The sequence below is a fragment of the Macrobrachium rosenbergii genome, chromosome 5 (assembly GCF_040412425.1).
Source record: "Macrobrachium rosenbergii isolate ZJJX-2024 chromosome 5, ASM4041242v1, whole genome shotgun sequence".
Lineage (NCBI taxonomy): Eukaryota > Metazoa > Arthropoda > Malacostraca > Decapoda > Palaemonidae > Macrobrachium > Macrobrachium rosenbergii.
In genome coordinates, this window is record NC_089745.1 from 52,025,785 (window position 1) to 52,040,805 (window position 15,021).

Sequence of the window (15,021 nt, forward strand, 5' to 3'; positions counted from 1 at the left end):
GTCGAAGGATACGTCTTTCTCCTGGCCTCGTGATGTGATCAAAGGAGGTACTTAGCAGCTAGCAACAACGATACCGGTACTTTCCACCCGAGAGCCCACAAAGTCAATGGCTTTGTCCATTCCTCGCATTCCAGAAGTTTCTGTCGGTCTGGAAGCAAGATGTAGTCTCATAGACCACACTTGTCTTATACCTTCAGTCTTGCCCACAGGCCCTTGGAACCTTTTTTCCTTGGTCCTGTGGTGGCTGCTCAACAAGTTGTGTTTTCTTACCCAGCTCCTTCAAATGGACAGGTAGCATCTCACCTACGGTGTTGGGTCTGACTTAGGTGTTGGGTCTGAAAGTGAGAAGGATCCCGAGAGTGACTGGCATCTCCTCCTCCTCCTTCCTCATCCTACTGCTTCTCCTCCTTCAGGATGAGAATAGGACTCGAACCAACACTTGCTGGATCTGGCGTCTGATGCGGTAAGACTACACATTGAGCACCCGTTCTATTTATCTTTTAGAATCATTGAAGCAATTCCGCTCCTTCCTCCAGCCAGGGGAGGGAGGAGACTCTGGCAGTAAGGGAAACCCTATCTCAGGTTTTCCTTACCACCTCCGACTCGTAGGTTCTTCCCAGCCTATTTCGTATAAGTTACGTTTCCTCATTCATGCGAAAAGGTCCAATATATGACATTCGATCTTACAGTTCCTACACTCCAGTCAATATGTCAGAGGCACGGTACTCCTCCTCGCTCTTTTGACCAGGAGGAGTAGCCCAGGTGTGCAAAACTCCAGTCAGTTCAAGAGACTCACTCAGATTCCTCCCTCCAACCAGTGAGTCTTCCTAATGTAAACCTGAGGTCCTTTACTTTACATTTTTATGCCTGCCTCATGCCACCCCTCAATCTAAACCTGGACCGAAAGGCAAACTGGAATGTTTAAATCCAGGCAGGCGGGTATTCCCGCCTACCTGACGGTAATTACTGCTTAACCACCTTGTTCAAGAGTTTAACGGCCGTGTCCAGCTTCGCCGTAAGTAATTCCTAATGTAAAGGACCTAAGGTTTGTATAGTTAGGAAGAATACAATGTACTTTTAAAAATTACAATTTTTATATAAGTGACTTACCAAGTAATTGCATAACCTATGGTTTCCTTGCATGGCAGCTTAAATTAAAATATTCTCCAGTAACGCCTCATAATATAGTGCAGGTGACTGGTCCCGCCCACTAACAGGAATACCAGGAACTATTAGCAGACAACTACATTCTGTTTCTGCCAGCACTCAAGTTGACACTGAGTGTCGATGACAGCTTTGTCCTTAAATATGCCGGTCAGAGACCGGATTTCGGTGATGCATAATCGCTGATTTCGAGTAACCTTTAAGCCTACAGCTTTCAGGATAAGTATTTTATTCAAATTTACCATATTTCGCTACAGTAGTGAATTCGCAATCAAATTCACTAACTACCGGTAGCATAGTTTACCGCGCTACCACCTTTACCAGTTAGCATAATAAAACGAAACTTTGTGTTCGTTGCCAAACCAATATTTATGATAATGAAATGCTTATCTGCAAGTCTCATCTGATGTTTGTTAGGATTTGAGACATGTCTGTATGATGATACTCTGTGTACTTCAGCTGTTGTCAGTAAAGGTTAACTTTCCTTTTCCGAATAATGTAATAATGTAAATATTTGTTCACTACCAGGGCAATATTTTTGGTAGCGTATACATATCTGAAAGTCTCAGATAATGTTTGATAGGATTTGAGATGTGTCTGTATGATGGTACTTGGTGTACTTCGAACTATGTGGGTAAATTTTAACTTTCCTATTCTGAGTAGCTTAAAAAACTTAAATACAGGCAGTCCCCGGTTATCGGCGATCCGGTTTTACAGCTGTCTAGCGACGACGATAACCAGATTTATTACACCGATCCCCGGTTATTGGCACTGATCCCCGGTTATCGGCGCTAATAACCTGATACCAGTGCCGATAACCAGGTATCCTCACTATTATCGCCAATTTTCGGTTATCGTCACACTGTCGGGATAGAACCCCCAATGATAACTGGGGACTGCCTGTATTGCGTTCACTACCTCATTTACCAATTAGTCTAATAAAACGTAAATACTGTACAGGCAGTCCCTGGTTATCGGCAGGGTTTCCATTCCAACGGCAGACAATAAGCGAAAATCGCCGATAACCAAAAAACCTGCCAGTAACTGGGGACTGCCTGTACAGCATTGCATTCTCTGCCGAACTAATTTTTTCTGTATTGAAACCCTTATCGACAAGTCTCAAATAATGTTTGGTAGTAATTGAGATATGTGTGTATGTTGGCACTGGGTACTTCTAACTTTGGTCAGTAAAGGTTAACATTCTTTTTCTGATTAGCATAATAAGACGTAAGCATTGCGCTCTCTAGCGAACTGATTTTCGGTAATGAAATGTATATCTGCAAGCCTCAAATAATGTTTGTTAGGAGTTGAGATACTGTATGTCTGTCTGATAGTACTCTATGTACTTCAAGTATTTGCCAGTAAAGAATTAATTGAATATCTTCGTATAGCACTTTCCTTTGCAGAGAACTAAAAAAGTATAAGGGCAGAACGTAGTAATGAGAGAATTTGTGGTTTTTTTGGCGGCTCTGGGCTTTGGAGTATTGACAGCTGAGAATTTGCTCCGATCGGCCAGGAGCGCTCACCAGCTTCAGAGTCTTGACTCCCGAGCTGCTACCTCGCCTGGCACCAGCTACATCTTGGGAGCGCCTAGTGCCCGACACCAGTCCCCCGTCGTCTGGTGCCAACTCTCTCATGCTACTAGCCCTCTTATTTGTATCCACTTGCTCCCTTGTCTGGCTCCCTCACTTCCTTCCCATGCCATTGCCAGTCTTGTGTCCGAGTTAACCTTGTAATAGTGAAGTGTTGTGCAGTGGAGGAGGTGGCTACTCGTCCCCCAATGCTCCTAGACAAAGGTCCTTGTCCCACTTCCCCGCACTGGGAGAAGACATACCAGAGGTCCAAGGGAGGTCAGGGTGATTACTCATGGGTAGTCGCCCCCTCAGTCAAGCCTGTTGTCTGGTCCCAGGTATCGACAGACAGCCGCTGGAAAGGCGTCTTACTGGATGTGTGTGTTGTAGGAGGTGGCTATCCGGCCCCTTGGATCTCCTAAACCGAGTCCCTGTCCTGCCTTCCCCTCGCCGGGGAGAAGACATGCTGAAGTCCATGGGAGTCCGAAGGGGTTTGCCCCCCCAGAGTGCCTCCTCGGTCAAGCCTGTTGTCTGGAGGTGTCGACGGACAGCCATTGGAAAGGCATCCATAAGGAGGGGCTTTCATTGTAGAAGTGCCGACGGCGTGTTTTCTAGTGATTCTCGGGCACTGAAAAGACTAGTTTCAGCTGCTGACTGTCCAAGTGTTCAGTGGGATCTGAGCCCCCAGTGTCTAGGCATCCAGTGTCCGAGTTTCCACCTATGCCAGCATGTTCACCTGCAGTTTGGCACCAGCTGTCAGGCATCTCGCGCCACCTCTTCAGTACCAGGCTATACAACCCAGTCACAAGCGTTTTGTCTCTCCAGTCTGTTTTCCACCTTTGCCTGATAGCTCAAGACGAGCTGACACTAGTTTCTTTTTGTGTCAATTAGTGTCTCAGAGTCCTGTCTTTTGCAGACAAGGACTGTTGTGTCCAGAAGTTTTGAGCTTGTTGTAGGAAGCTCCCTTCTCTGGCATTTTCTTCATCCTCCTAGGAGTTTCTCAGGGAGTTGGAAGTTTGTTTTTCTTTGTTTAGGAAGCAAATCCAGTGCCTTTTGTCTTTCCTCCCTCTGGTGCTTCGACGGAACTTAGACCTGTTTGTCGAAGATCGCATCAAGATTTTGAAGTAAGGTCTTTCTTGTCTGACAACAGGAGCACTGGCTAGTAGATAAAGGACTCTCTAGTGTTTATCGAGAGGCATAGCCTTGGAGTGTCTCTTAGTCTGTCCGGTTTGGACAAGGACAGTCGAGATAGCTTTTAGTGTTTTCCGCTCTCTTCTTTGGGTCTCTAGAAGAGAGAACTTTAGTGCATAGTCATACCCAGCCTGCCTTACAGTCTCTGTCGCAGAGTTAGCTTTTGGGATGTCAATCTTAGTCTCGGAACATTAGTGGATGAGTCTACAGGGACTCTTGTCTTCCACCGAGTCGTTTTTTTCAAGTTTGTCAGACTTCATAGGAGGGTTTCGCTTTTCTTCCTTTGGACCAGCACTTCTTGTCTGTCTGCCACCTTAAAGGAACCTTCTAGCATGGGCAACAGACACCATACTGCAAGACTGTTCCAACCTGGACCTCCAGGCTCTTCCTCCATTCGACTTGGTCAGTGAAGGGCTGAAATCTTTTCAGGCTTGTCAGAATGTTGCGACGTCTGTCTCAGTAACATGGTTTGCTAGTTTACCCTGGAATTTATTAACTGAGAATGAGTACCATTCCATGATCTGGAACCACTCTCTCCCCCAAGACCTTAATGGAAGAAAAGACAGTCTTAACAGCCAGGGTCAGTGCTCAGGGCTCCCAGGGACACCCACCAGCCCAAGCTTTTCCCCCGCCTGACTTCCAGTTCACCTGGTGCCAGCTACAGCCCCAAACTCCTAGGAGTACCTGCCAGCTCTCAACCTAATAGTTATCTGGTGACCAGCTCAGCTGGCTCCACCTACATCCTGATGCCAGTTCAGTACACCCAGCACCTGGTGCCAGCTGCAGATTGTCTGTTGCCAAACCTCCCCACACCCTTGGCTCCGGGTAGGAGTGGAAAGCTCTCTATTCTGTCAGAGTTTTTGGTTATTACCTGAGGAGGATTGGAAAGACAGGGGCTTTTCTCCTTTAGTGTTCTGACAAGGACGCTTTTTCTCCCTCGGTCTAAGAACACATTGTTCTTCGCCATGTATGGACTTGATCTTTAAGACCATTCTTAGTCTCAGAAGTGTCTGCTTTTTAGTGAAGGCTAAAGACACCAGAACATCTTCCTCTTTAGTCTTCGTGCATGTACGCCCCTTAAGTCCATCCTACAGTAACCTACTGGAAGTATAATCGATTTTCACTTCTCACTTCTTCAGACAGTTTAAACAGTGTTAAAACTCTTTTTGCAGTACCTTGCGTTTATTAGTAACTGGCTTGGTATCGCGGAAGGAGGCAAAGGATTTTCTCCTACTTCTCTTCACCTTGTAGCAAGGTAAAAAGTGTTGTGAGAACCAGGGGGTACAGTGTATCTGGAGCACCCACCACTTTCAGTGGATGGGTTGTGGTCTTTTTTCCAGAGCAGATGACAGTTTATCTGTTTTTTTTTTTTATTGTGGATCAGCGAATTACATGCCTTCAGTAAGCTAGTGGGTTTTTCGCAGGGAGATGGATGCGATCTGCTCATTCACGCATGGATTCCTGGCGAAAAATGAAACCCCGTCCAAGCCCTGGCCTTGTTTGTTCACAATCAAGAGTGTTAGATATCCTTGGGCCAGTAGACCAGGAGAGAGCTCTTTGCCCAGTTAGAGCACTTAAGTACTACTTGGATAGGACCAAAGGGATAAGAGGTCCTTCTCAGAATCTATGGTGTTCGGTGAAGAACCCCTCACGACCGTTATCTAAGAATGCCTTGGCTTTCTTTTTAAAGAGTGTTATTTCCGAGTCACACTTGAAGATTCAAGAAGACGATCTTCCCGTTTTTAAAATCAAAGCTCACAAGATTAGAGCAGTCGCCACTTTATTGGTTTTTAAGAACTTGTTGCTCTCCATGATTCTCCAGTTGACATACTGGAAGTCAAAATCAGTGTTCGCCTCCCATTATTTGCCTGATGTGGAGAAAATATAATAACTGCAGCATGTTAGGCCCATTGGCCATGGCTGGCATGGTATTGGGGGAAGAAGGATAGGGGGTATCCCTTCCAATCCTCTATCTCCTCGCCTTGTTAAAGGATGTCGAATTTTGGGAAGCCTGCTGAACCCGTGTACCAGGAATATCCACCAGCCATTGTTTTTAATGGTTGGGTGATGGTTTTGTTTTTAATATTGTGTAGTAATAAATATTTGGTGGTATTCATTGTACTGTCCCCAGGGCAAGGGCATTTATTTTGTAAGACCTTGCCAGTCTTCGGAGTACTCAACTGCAAGGTTCTCCCACCGAAGTAGGGACGACTCTCGGCTTTACTGCCGCGTCACTACAGGTTGAGATGAGCGCCAACCAGAGGCAGTATCTTCCTACTGCAGCCCTCTCACCAGGTAAAGTTACAACAAGCATTACACCAATGCTAGCTACCTTTCTATTTCGAATTCATCTCCTTTACTGAGTGTTTTTGGGTAGAACATGTCCATGCATCCCACCTCCTGTCAATGTGGGATTCAGCCATGTAGTTACTTGGTAAGTTACTTATATAAAAATGACATTTTTATGATAAAATAGGGTTTTATATATTCTTACCAAGTAACTACATGATCAAAGCCCTCCCACCTCCCCTCTCATGGACATAAGGCACAAATGAATTGAGCTCTTCAGCTCTGTTGTACCTATTCTTCCCCGAAAGTGGGCGGGGTCTCCCCAGTTAAGTGAAACTAATAGCTGTGTAGTTACATGGTATGTACAGGCGTCCCCGATTATCGGCAGGGGTTCCGTTCCAACAGCATGACAATAAGCGAAAATTGCTGATAACTGAAAATTAGTAATTTTCGGCACTTATCAAGGCTGATAACTGGGTATTGGCGCCAGTAACTGGAGATTGGTGCCTCTGTTAGGTATGTATCGGCGCCAGTACCTGATTATTGGCTCCAATAAGCAGAAATCAGCATTTATCAGCTCTGAAAATCGCTGATTTTCGTCACTAGACAAGCCCCGATAACCGGGCCCGCCAATAACCAGGGATTGCCAGTACTGTATATATAAAACTATTTTATCATAAAAATATCATTTTACCTTAAAATTGAGTGGATATATTTTTATTTCTTACAGAATGCTGACGACCTCATACGTGATTGGTGTTTGCTAATGAAAAAGCAAAATCTTGATGCTCGATTGTTAACAAATGACATAAATTTGCGTAATAAGGCTATCGTGTCATCCATTTCGGCTACAAGTGTGGAGAAATTACAGTCTCTTGTGGAAAAATCCAAGAAAAAGTTCATTTATACTGATAATGAAGACTGTGAATTCTTTGAAAATTGTGAAATTGAAAAAAGGTCCCCTTCTCCTGAGACGTCACCTGAAAACATGGTAGTTGCACCTATCAGAACATCATGTCCTCCATGGGTAACCAAACTAAGAGAAAAGAAACTTCACATAGTGCCAAAAGAGGAAGATTTACAAGATCATCACATTCCAGAGAAAAACTCCAGTGAAATATTGGTAAAGGATGTAAAAGTATCTTTAAGCAAGACACTCGGTCAAATCCTAGAAGCAGCATTTGTGGATGCTTATGGCCATGAATTGTGGAAGCAGATAATCATTCATAAACCTCCTTGGACATTAGATGAAATACTGAAATGCTGGAACAGACACTGGCTAGCAGTATTCATTGACAAATTTGATAGAAATGTTAAAAATTTGTTAGCTGAAATTACTGATTTACTAAAAGTTGTAAATAGCAATAGTGAAATAAAGACTCTTGTGCAGAAGGCACAAAGTCTGTACATATGTATTGAAAGAACTGAATTTAAAAATCACATTACACCTCTTCAACCAAAAGTTTTAGATGTTGCCTCTGACTGTGTCATGAAAGAAACCAAGGCAGAGGTTCAAGAAAATTCCATGCCAGTAGCTATTACTGATCATGAACCTTTAAAAGGAAAAGATTTTTCTAATGTCAAGGAGATGATAAATCTTGTTGGTGCTTATATAACACATTTTCTGTAAGTATATGCTTATCATTTACCTTTATGGTTTAAGTATTCTAATTCATATAAGTACTCTTTAGATACTTTCAGCTATTTCTGTATTATAACAGACTGATTATAACAGCAGCTGAAGTTATATGTAATAGCTCAACAGTGTATCATAGTCTGTTGTATATTGCTTGCATATTGAATTAAGTAGATTCCTTTACTCCCAGTCATGAACTTAATGGAATATGTTACCCTAAAATGAAAATATCATCGTTACTTCCAGGGCTATGATACTGGATGGTTGTGGTGTACAACATGATCTCCCTCGCCTCAACAATAAACAGATGACTCTGGAGGATGCTTGCTCTAGCGCTGTAAACCTTCGTGATGTTATCATGCGACTTGGAATCTCTATTGTCAAGTAAGTCACTTGTGAAGTTGACAAATTGAAATTTTCAAGTTAGCAGATTAAAAGTGAAGTGTATCTTTTAACCATCATGGGATTATGGAATTCTGAATATATTGTCAAAGAGGTACGGTATTTGTGATTTTCTTAAGTGCTGGGTTTGCTTAACCCTTAAACGCCTACTGGACATATCATACGTCGACTAAAATTGTCTGTTGGGTGCCAAGTGGACGTACCGTATGTCGACTACAAAAAATTTCAACCTTCGGTCAACTTTGACTCGACTGAAATGGTCGAAAAATGCAATTGTAAGCTAAAACTCTTACATTCTAGTAATATTCAATCATGTACCTTCATTTTGCAACAAATTGGAAGTCTCTAGCACAATATTTCGATTTATGGTGAATTTTTGAAAAAACTTTTTTCTTACGCCCGCGAGGTAACTCGGCCGAAAATTTCAGAAATTCTTTCGTCATTTTGTCATAATTTTTGCACTGTTCTGTATTAGCCATTACATAAAGTTTTATATATGAAAATGTGCGTAATTTCATGTACAATACAACAGAAAATAACTCATGGTTGTAGCTTATATCAAGTTTTGAAATATTTTCATATAAATCACGATAAGTGCCAAAATTTCAACCGTCGGTCAACTTTGACTCGACCGAAATGGTCAAAAAACGCAATTGTAAGCTAAAACACTTACATTCTAGTAATATTCAATCATTTACCTTCATTTTGCAATAAATTGGAAGTCTCTAGCACAATATTTCGATTTATGGTGAATTTTTAAAAAAAACTTTTTCCTTACGTCCGCGCCAGAAATTCTTTCGTCACGTTGTCGTAATGTTTGCACTGTTTTATATTAGTTGTTACATAAATTTTTATGTATGGAAATGTGCGCAATTTCATGTAGAATACAACAGAAAATAACTCATGGTTGTAGCTTTTATCAGTTTTGAAATATTTTCATATAAATCATGATAACTGCCAAAATTTCAAGCTTCGGTCAACTTTAACTTGACCGAAATGGTAAAAAAACGCAATTATAAGCTAAAACTCTTACATTCTAGTAATATTCAATCATGCATCTTCATTTTGCAACAAACTGGAAGTCTCTAGCACAATATTTCGATTTATGGTGAATTTCTGAAAAAAAAAAAAACTTTTTCCTTACATCTGAGCGCGGTAACTCGGCCAAACATCTCAGAAATTCTTTCGTCATGTTGTCGTAATGTTTGCATCGTTTTACATTAGTCGTTACATAAACTTTTATATATGAAAATGTGCGCAATTTCATGTAGAATACAACAGAAGATAGCTCATGGTTGTAGCTTTTATCAGTTTTGAAATATTTTCACATAAATCACGATAACTGCCAAAATTTCAACCTTCGGTCAACTTTAACTCGACCGAAATGGTCAAAAAACGCAATTGTAAGCTAAAACTCTTACATTTTAGTAATATTCAATCATTTACCTTCGTTTTGCAATAAACTGGAAGTCTCTAGCACAATATTTCGATTTATGGTGAATTTTTGAAAAAAAAACATTTTCCTTACGTCTGCGCAGTAACTCGGCCGAACATCTCAGAAATTCTTTTGTCTCGTTCTCGTAATATTTGCACCATTTTATATTAGTCGTTACATAAAGTTTTATATATGAAAATGTGCGCAATTTCATGTACAATACAACAGAAAATAACTCATGGTTGTAGCTTTTATCAGTTTTGAAATATTTTCACATAAATCACGATAAATAGAAAAAATTCGACTTTCGGTCAACTTTAACTCGACCGAAATGGTCGAAAACTGCAATTGTAAGCTAAAACACTTACAGTCTAGTAATATTCAATCAATTAGCTTCATTTTTCAACAAATGGGAAGTCTCTAGCACTATTTCGATTTATGGTGAATTTTTGAAAAAAACATTTTTTACGTCCATGGCGTTTAATTCTTGCATCATTTTGTGATAATATTTTCTCTGTGTTGCTTTGATCGTTTTACAATTTGTTATATACCAAAATCATCGCAATTTAGTGTACAATACAACTAAAAAAAATTAACTCGTTAGTTTTAACCGTTGTGCTTACAGCGCGATTTGTATAAAATTGTTTTTTTTTTTTTTGCTGTCATGTATTCCAATATTTATATATGATAATGATATTTTTTTTCATTTCTGATGGTTGCATACTAAACTTCAGGCAATGACAAAAAAAAGGAGCGAAAAATGAACTCTTAATCTTAAAAACTAAGCGTGCTGTGATTTTTTGAAAAAAACTTTTTTTCCGCTTCGGCGCTAACTCACCGAACGCCGCCGGCATACGGGAGACGTTTTTGTAAATAGAGGCTCAGCGTTTAAGGGTTAAGCTTGCAAATTGAAAAAGCAGTAGAGCTTTTGTCATTGCCAAGGTTTTTGTTAGGTTTCTCCTTTATATGGATGTATGATATTTAGGGCAAAAGCCTTGGTTATACATTATGAGCTCTCCATTCTGTTATATCCTGTGAACCTTCTGCTTTTACTCCTTGTGTGAATCACATCCTCATATCTACATTTTCTTTTGTGATCTGGGCCTCAACACTGGTTAGTATCCTGCCACTTCCATATACAATTTACAAATTTTACAGCATATTGCTCCACTCCCTTTCTCATCTAGTTCCAGAACCATTTCAATCCATTTCCAGCTTCCAAAGCTAATCCATTAGTTGCCTTTTTGTTCTTGAGGTGCCTCCTTTTCCACATATCTCCAAATGTGTATTTCCTTTAAGAAACCTTAAAATGATATTGGCTAACCTTTCCAGTTGGGGTGGCAGATCTCCAGATGGTAAGTAAACCATTTTTTAACACGTGTAAGGTTGTTTTTCATTTTGAATTATTTTTCAGTCTCTAAAATCCCATTAATCATATGTTGGCTTATTTCTGTAGAAATCCCTGCCACATTACCTTGTACCATTCAAGATTGAGAGGCCTCTACTGCACATGCTCATACCCCATATAATCATCAATTTCTTTGCTTTTCGAAGGAATAAGTTTTGCTTTATTACCAACATACCAGCAATTTTTAGTACTGCATTCATTCCATTTTCAGAATTCATTTTCAGTTGTTTTCTTACCTAGGTACTACCTTTTGCTGTACCTAGGTGTTTTATATAATTTTACTTAATGTTTGTTCATAGTTGAGAGCCAGTTCTTTTTCTGCCCTTATAGGGTTACTGTGAGTATGTTCCAAATTTTATTTTTTCTTTAGGCATATAGAGGTGGGGTTAATTCATGCAGTTCATCTGTTATCACTTGACTGTTAGGCAGGGTGTTTGTTTTGCATACTGTTGTTCTGTGCTGGCCTTTGTTAATGCATACTTTTTCCTTGGTTTCTTTTCACATTAGAATAAGTCCTCAGCTTCATGATAAGCTGTTAGGTTTTTGAGAATTTTGTGATTTAAGTAATTTTCTTTTAATATTTGTAAATTTTGCATTTTCATTTATTTTATATTAAGTGTTGACAGGTGAATAATGTGTGGCACAAGTGTTATATCTTTATCTTACAGTCCCCCTCCTCCCCTGCCTTATCAATTTATTTGATAAATGCAGATTTGGTACTGCTTAACAATATAATATAGCCAGAAAGTATTGTTAACTGAACTGTAGCTTCTGATTACATTTTGATGCAAGTAATGTACAGGCACTTGGTAGGTCAAACGTGAATTTCCTTAAAAAAAAGTAAAATTCTTTTTGCAGCTGTGTGACATCTACCACTAAAGAAAATCTTATGGAATTTGGGATGATACTTGTTGGTTTCTGGGATGAGGCCAAAGAACCTTGCCCAACATTGTCTTTTACATTGGATGACTTGGTGCACATTGTGACTTCTGATGAAGGTCGTAAGTTTCTTGAAATGGTAGCCAGCGAGTTGGAGAGGCTGCTCAATATGTTAACAACTCTGATGAGTGCTTAGATTTACTTGAATAATTTTTATTATATGACTATAAATCCTCTAGTTTGCATTTGCAGGGAAAACAAATGATATTTTATTTTTATATACTGTTATATTTTATAAGTTACTGAAGTGGGAACTGTAGATCAGTGAGTGGAATACAGTAGATCATTTTAAGGTAAGTTCTCTTTATAGAAAAAAATACATTTTCATTATAAGGTTAATTCTGAGGAGTTATTTAGCTGATTAGTTATGATTCACAGCTAAACTGTGTTATGTACAGTTACAATATTAAGTTCATTTACAAGTACAGTATACTTTGCACTGCAGTTGAAAAAAATTTATAGCTATTTAAATTGAATACAGCAAATATGACAGACTCATGAATATTTTATGTTTTACTTTTAAGTACAAGTTTTTGTCCTGCCTTTCCAAGGAAAATAGATTATCTTAATTTTTGTTGTACCCTTACAGTTACTGTGATAAAATGAAGTTATGAAACAGGTGCTAAGTAAACCTATGAAGTTGTTTGGTCTTTCTAAGAAATCATATTGACTGGTAAAATAATTTAATACTTTTTCAAAGAACTCTAGTCATTTTTTTAATACAGTACTAGATTGTGAGATCCATTGTTCTATACCCAAGTATTTCTTAAAATTAGGTACTAGTATCAAAAGCAATGAGCAATTGGAGTTGTATGTTGGTACCTATTTACCTACCTGCTTATTGGCATGGAAAGTAGAATTACTACAGGTGCTGTCCTGGTGCCAGAGGGTAGAAATTATTTACATGGTATTAGGTGCATATGTAAACATGCAGGTTACATATTCTTAATAGATTTACAGGCAGTTAAACACTAATCCGGCCCCGTAGGGACCAATAGGGTGTTGGATTAGTGATTTTGCCAGATCACAGAGTAATTAGGTTAGTATAAACTTACTGCCATTGAAGTGGCAGTGAAATAGATGAAATTATTTATATATCCCAAATATGGTTTGAGTTCCATTTTTGCTAGTAATGCTACACTTTTGAAACAGCCAGATCTCGATCCTGTTTACCATTATGCATCATAAATACATATGTATGCATACCTACCTACCTCTTTTTATTTTAGCTAGAGGTCAGTTTTCAGCTACTGTTATTTTGGTATTGACTTGAGGTGCATTTTAACAACCAACAGGTAAGAGTTCTTTTACATTACCATTGCTTTACATCAGCTGATATTTCTTGTTACCATTACATATTGAGAATATGTAACTCTGCTTCCCCTCCTCCCTTCCTCTCACTCTCTCTTTCTCTTACATGTTTTTTGTAGATTAACTATAAGTCAGAAGAAAATTTTAAAGTACTGTACTGTATTTTTTTTTATTGATTTCAGGTGCATTTAGCAACAATTAGAAGTTCTTTCATGTTCCATTATTCTCTGTCAGCTGATTTCACTGTTAACTACTGCTGAACTATCAAGAATATGCACACACCTCACTTACTTGTAGCCTAACCCATTTCACTAGAATATGATGTAGTTCAGAACTTTTTCCATCTTTCAGTGTTTTAGTTTTACACACTTCTTTCTTTGAATCACTGTTAGCAAAGACATTTTTTCTTTTCATTTCTTTGTCATAAACAGTCAAAAAGACACTGTTGTATAATTCACAATAGGTTCTCACAGAAACACCATTGTCAAGTTTTTCAGGAGTACAACTTTAGTGGACAATGTACAATGATTGAGCTTTATACAAGAAGCATTTCCGTTATTAAATGGATCCATGGCTGGGGCTAAAAGTGACCAGGTTATACAAAAGAAAAAAGAAACATGAGGGAATGGTTTACTTATATTTACAATGATACTGAAAGTTCAAGTTTATGCAACCATGATACCAACAGTATTTATGCAGCAAGTAGCAGATGGTTGGTGCAAGTAGGAATCGGTGCCAAATTAGTAATGGGACTGTAGATTAACTGCATGTAATAGTATAGGAAAAATTAATTTTGGAATTGGTATCTTGAAAAATCAGTATTAATAGATTTTGAAAAATGTAACCCATGTTTACATGTACTTTGTCTTCCTAAGGTAGATTAGGTAAATCTCCCTTAATAGGTGTAATTGCCGAGGTCATCAGTGGTGGTTAAAGGAGTGAGGATGCCAGTAATCCCTGTTGGAATATATCTACTGTTTACTTAAAATTTGAAAGTTACTCTTCCATCCTTGTGATGTTGAGGCAAAACCTCATTTTGATTCAAGACCTTGGTAAATCTAAAGTCTTATAGTTGCCTTATGTCACAAGGGAGTGTACTCGCATTTTTGGAAATGTGCTGTCTAACAGGTTGCTATAAAACTCATTATTTGCAAGTTTATTAGTAACTCTTAACTTTGATTGTACATCTTGAGTCTAACCTCTTAATGGGGTTGGACAATATATACTTGTTAAAATTAGTTTGAGACCACCAAGTCACCTTTTGACTCCAGGGCTCAAGTAGGGTCAGACATGTAATGAGTGCCTCACATTCCCTGCCTTGTATATTTGCCTTAATTCTCAGCTGGTCCATGTCTCAGTGTCCTTCCATGATTTTCGTGGCTTTCCCATTGGTCTTTATTCTATTATTATATCTAATCACATCTGACTTCTCCTCTTTTCATCGTGACCAAAAAATCCAAATCTTTGACTTAGTCATTCTTTAGTGTGTGAACAACATGTGTGTGTGTGTAACTTCCTATAAGATGGGAACTTTTTTTCCCAATTTTGATTATCAATTACAGTATTTTGATTTTAGAGGCATTTAACCAGTTCTGTGTCTTGGCACTTAGTGAGATTACTGTTAAGTTTTTGCCCATTACGTTACCGTATGTAGGATTGTAATTACAAAGTTTGC

At 39.0% G+C, this 15,021-nt stretch overlaps 1 protein-coding gene across 1 annotated transcript in view; it reads left to right on the forward strand.

Annotated features, from left to right (window-relative positions):
* Positions 1-12,678, forward strand: part of LOC136838783 (transcriptional protein SWT1-like) — a 32,304-nt gene extending 19,626 nt beyond the window's left edge. The window contains exons 3-5 of the mRNA XM_067104311.1: positions 6,946-7,841; positions 8,098-8,235; positions 11,955-12,678. Coding sequence (XP_066960412.1) covers positions 6,946-7,841; positions 8,098-8,235; positions 11,955-12,171 — 1,251 coding nt within the window. The 3' untranslated portion in view covers positions 12,172-12,678. The remainder of the gene's footprint in view (positions 1-6,945; positions 7,842-8,097; positions 8,236-11,954) is intronic.
* Positions 12,679-15,021: the final 2,343 nt, after the last annotated feature.